Source organism: Corvus brachyrhynchos, unplaced genomic scaffold, assembly GCF_000691975.1.
Source record: "Corvus brachyrhynchos isolate BGI_N302 unplaced genomic scaffold, ASM69197v1 scaffold279, whole genome shotgun sequence".
Lineage (NCBI taxonomy): Eukaryota > Metazoa > Chordata > Aves > Passeriformes > Corvidae > Corvus > Corvus brachyrhynchos.
Genome location: NW_008246060.1, coordinates 6,073,184 through 6,077,982, shown reverse-complemented (window position 1 = coordinate 6,077,982; position 4,799 = coordinate 6,073,184). Strand labels below are relative to the sequence as shown.

General features: G+C 44.6%; 1 protein-coding gene across 1 annotated transcript in view; it reads right to left on the bottom strand.

The window, feature by feature from the left end:
• SNCG (synuclein gamma) overlaps nt 1-4,799 on the bottom strand; it is a 15,146-nt gene that overhangs the window by 9,475 nt on the left and 872 nt on the right. The window contains exon 2 of the mRNA XM_008642788.2: nt 101-142. Within this exon, the coding sequence (XP_008641010.1) occupies nt 101-142 (42 nt within the window). The remainder of the gene's footprint in view (nt 1-100; nt 143-4,799) is intronic.

Sequence of the window (4,799 nt, the reverse complement as noted above, 5' to 3'; positions counted from 1 at the left end):
TGTCCCACAGAGACCTCCCCCTTGGCAGGGCTGATGGCCTTCTCAAGAGGTCTAACAAAGCATCACAGATTTCCACATCCCTCCCGGGCTGTGCTCTTACCTGAGGTCACACTTTGCACTACACCCTCCTTGGTTTTGGTGCCTGTGAAAGGAAACACAATCCATCAGTGTGCCTGGCAAAGAACACCCTGATTTCTGGACACAGATGCCTTCCTGTTGCGAGAAAGTGCAGTGGGGAACCGAGGTGCTGCTGGTACCCTCCTGCTCAGACACAAACCATTCATAGAGCCAGAAAAGAGGACAGCTTCCCTCCCCAATAAAGCCAATGAGTACCTTTGTGTCAAGAGTTGGAGATGCCTAGACCTGAAAAATTGTCCCTGGAATATTTCCAAAATGAGCAGTTGAGTGGTGGTAAACCAACATTAAGCTAGTTGTAAAAATGACTGCAAATAAAATCACCTGGTAACATGTCACCTACTTCAGTCTTGCAAGACAAGAAGTCACATCTGTGACTCTCCCCTGCCTTTCCGCAGGATACTTGGCTGCAGTGGTCATTTAAATTCTCATTCTATACCACTAACAAAGACTCTGGAGGAACCTGAGACTGAATTTACAGAACCACTACCCACCTACTACATACCTGCTTACTAGATTCCCAGTTGGGTGCCTCAGCCTAGGCTGTAAGTGCCTGCTCACAGCAATACACAGCAAGCAGATGGTTTTATCTCAAATTATGAAAATACACCATATGTATGCTTACATTGTAATTTATCTCACTGTTCTCAATGCAGGAAAGCTAACAGGATGCAACACAAATAGCCCTAAGGAACAATTAATCTCTCTGATTTTCCTCTACGCTTGAAGTGACCAGCTATATATCCCTTCTACTTGATACTGCTGCAGATAAGTTAATTCATATGGTAGATGGGCAGCCCCCATGGTAACTAGGTGCTTTACACATTAAAAAAATAAAGGATCAAATGTATCTCTGTTGGAAGTTAAAGAAACACGTGCCAAAATACTCCACTGGTCCCACTTTACTGTATATTGTAAATCATCTGCACCTATACTGGTTCTCTGCAAGTTTCCCATACTGATACAGTAGTAGGATTTCTATGGCCACCTATCAAAATGATAAAAATGGACAACAACCAAGCAGATTTTTTGACTCCATAGTAGTGGAGCATCCATGGGTGTGGTGGGAGAAACCAGTTACAACCCACAGCTCGTTCTCATTAACAGCCTGAAAAGCAAAACAGGTGCAGTGCCCTGATAACAACAGGTCCAGCCCAGCTCTGTTCTGCCTGATACACGTTATGTATTACTGAATGTAATTCTCAATTGTTGATTTATTTCGGTGGTTGCAATGTTTGCCTGGGGCAGAACAAAACTGCTCTACTACAATATGCCCTCAACATTTCACTCCACGCTCCCAAACTGTCTTAAAGCTCAAGAGATGAACTCTTTGTACCTTTTTACTTGTTACTGCTGTAAACTGCAGTTCCTAGTGATGTACATGATACATGTGCACTGCTGTGAACTGGATTAAATAATGGTTTCCATGATACACAAACGTGTGCAGAAGCACAGCCCTGAGCAGAGCAGGTGCAGGTCTCAAGCCATGAATGTGAGCCCTTGAATGGGGCCAAACACACACAGTTCGATCCAGACACCATCCTGCTTCGTTTTCCCTCCCAGTACCATTCCAATAAAAGACTGCCACAATATTGATTTGACATCCAAGCTTGTCTCGTATCAGACACAGATGCCCAAGCTTAGCCCTTTGCTGGTTTTTGGTCAAAGAGCAGTTGATAGGTAAGCAAAGGACATGGTTTGTGCCAGCCTTTCATGCCTTTCAGTTTTGCAGTAAACACGTTTAGTGAGACAAGAGCTGCACTCCTCTATGCTTTTTGCCTGACTTTTAAGGTGACTATCTGGGCTCAATTCTTTTACAGGGATAGGGGAGTGGGTAGGTGCTATATTTGTGGATGAAAAATAATTCCAGAAAGGAGGGATGCAGATGGAGGAAAAACATCCAAATCCATTTCATGACAGAAGCAATGTCATTGGGAAGAGTCACTGCTGCAGCCTGGAGAGAGCTCGCCTCATCCTCCCAGCACAGCCACACCCGATGACTCAGGCTCCCATCCATTATGCACCGCATGAAACCCGACCTTCCGGCGCACACTGCTGCCAGCAACCCGCATCTGTTGAATCAGAAAGCAATCACCTGATGCTCAATCTTATTTCCCTCATTAGTCCTTGCCTGCAGCTTCTGTACACAGAATTAAAAGTTCATGCATCCTGCCTCTTCTGAGTGCCGTGAGTCATCGTAAGAGCTTTGGGACCGCCAGGGTGGGACTGAGGTGGTGGAGTGCTGTGCACTGGGAGAAGGTCTAGAGTAGAAAGGGATATTTTGATGTGCATTAAGTCCTGCAGGAATCACTCAGTTTAAAAACAGCTCGGCGTGTTGGGGCTTTCTGCAACACACAGGGTCGAAAATCATTCTGGAAAACTATCAGTGCATTCTGTGTTGAGGCTTCCAGAACTATAGCACTAAACAGTACTATAATGACCCAATACTCTGATGCAGCTTTGCATTAAATTAATGAATTAACTTCAGCATCACTTACACCCCTGTTTAAACCAAATAAAAAAAAGACAGCCCATTGAACCAGCTGCTGGATCCACATTAAGTATACAGGGATCCCCTACCACTTCAGTACACTCAGAAGCTGTTAGAATTTGGAAAGCAAACTGTGATTTCACCAAGTGCGACCCATGATACAGGATTTCTCCTTCTCTTTTTTGTGCACCCTCTCTCTACCCCACACGTTCAGCAAGGCCGGTGGCAGGGCAGGAGCACCGCATTGCAGGCTTAGCACAGGAGGGAGGCATCTCCTGCTCTGGCATGGGTTGTGGGAGCTGAACCTGCATGGAGCAGATGGGGGGCATGAGGTGGCCACAGTGTCCCAGTGACACTGTTCACTCCAGACAGATGCCTCTGAGTGAGCATTACTGCCTTCTCCTTGGGAGCAGCAAGTGACTCACCAGACGTGGGGGTTGTGCCCAGACATTTGGAATCCTCCTTGGAGAGTCAGCAATGAGTTAACACAAACCTGAATAAAAGCCAGGGATCCACTTCATCCATCCTAGGCCCTGGGGATTTTGCTCCCTTTCCTGACGTTTTCAAAAGACCCCCAAGGTTCAGTAGAGTAGTATTCTCTCCTAGCATCCAAAAATTCAAGTCTCATCACCTAATGCTCTAGATGAAGCTGCTGGGATAGGGCTCTGCAAGGGAAGGAGCAAGGAAGGAACAGTTCAGGTCTCTGATTTACTCTTTACGTGGCACAGAGTGATAAAAGGCAGCATGAACAACATACTAATCATTCCAGTTTTAACCAATATACCACGCCTCCACCTTCTCTGGTTATTACAACAAAACCCTTATTTTCTGAGCTAATCAGCATCTGGCCGTTACTTTTCCTGCCTGTGAAAGACTGAATTTTCCCTAAAGGCCTGAGCTTCCAAACAGGAACTGAATCAGCAGGCCAAGGCAAAGCTCTGTCCAGAGCATGACAGGGCAGGAACTAGCAGTATACCAGCAAAACAAACCAATAAAAGGAGAAAGGACTTAATCCTCACCTTGACCCTTATTTGATCCTCATTCAGAGATTAAGGTTTTATGGCTTTTTAGTTTTAGACTCGTAGAAAACTTTATTGAAAAGGTTAGAATCTCATAAAGAGACCTCTTGGCTGTGCAACAATGAAAACCAGGTCACAGTGTGGAAATGTACAACGTGACTGAACAGAGATGTGAGGAATTATGTATACAAACTCTGAATAACCCCAACACAACTCAAATTTGGAAGCAGATGGAGCAGTAATGATGCCACAATGTGACACCCAAATGTGACATTTCTCAGACTGGTATTTCACTCACTGTAGTTAGTTCAGTTGTTTACAGGGATGCTGCTTACCTTTTTTTCTTGTGGGTCAGCTTCAAATTGAAATGTGAACTGTTACATCCACTCGTTTCCAGCATGTCAATAATTAAGTATTTAAAAATTCAAGAAGAAGACATTGCCAGACCTGCTACATACAGATTTTGTATTTAATTTGTAATGTACAAATACATATCTGTAGCTATTGGCAATAGAGCAGTTTTAAATATAGTAGCTAAGTACAGCTGTGGATGTTGCAGTATGATAGCAGGAAGAGTCTGCATGTAAACTTTCCTACAAAAATAATCACGCCCACATCCAGCAAAAATAAGAAGTTGTGTGAAATGCAGTAATCAGCAGTGAGATAATCAGTCTTGGGAACCTAAGACTCTTTAGAGTTTGTATTATCTGGAATATCTGACCATCCAGCCATATAACTGCATGTGCTAGATAAGTGGAGATAGGGGGTTTTGAGGGTGACCTTGAAAGGGGAGGTTTCAGCCCATTAACTGTGAAAGAGATCTCTAGGCAGGACATCAGGCAAGCTGTTTTCCAGATCCTATTCTTTGGGCAAAAGGAATTTGGGCGTCTCTTGTAAAGCAAGGTTAATTTGTGCACGGGCAACGATAGAGGTCGGTGAACAGGAGAAGGATTTCAGGATAAACCCATTTGTTTGTGGGGAAACAGATGCATCCTGCAATCCCCTCTTGCTAACACCACTGGCTCCTCTAAGGGACCCCCTCAGTGAGTCTCTCCCAGTGTGGAGGTGAGGCAGAGACCAGCAGTGCTCAGATGCCTGGAGAGTGTCTGACTCACCCTGCAAACAATCAGTGAATAGTCAAACAAACCCTACAC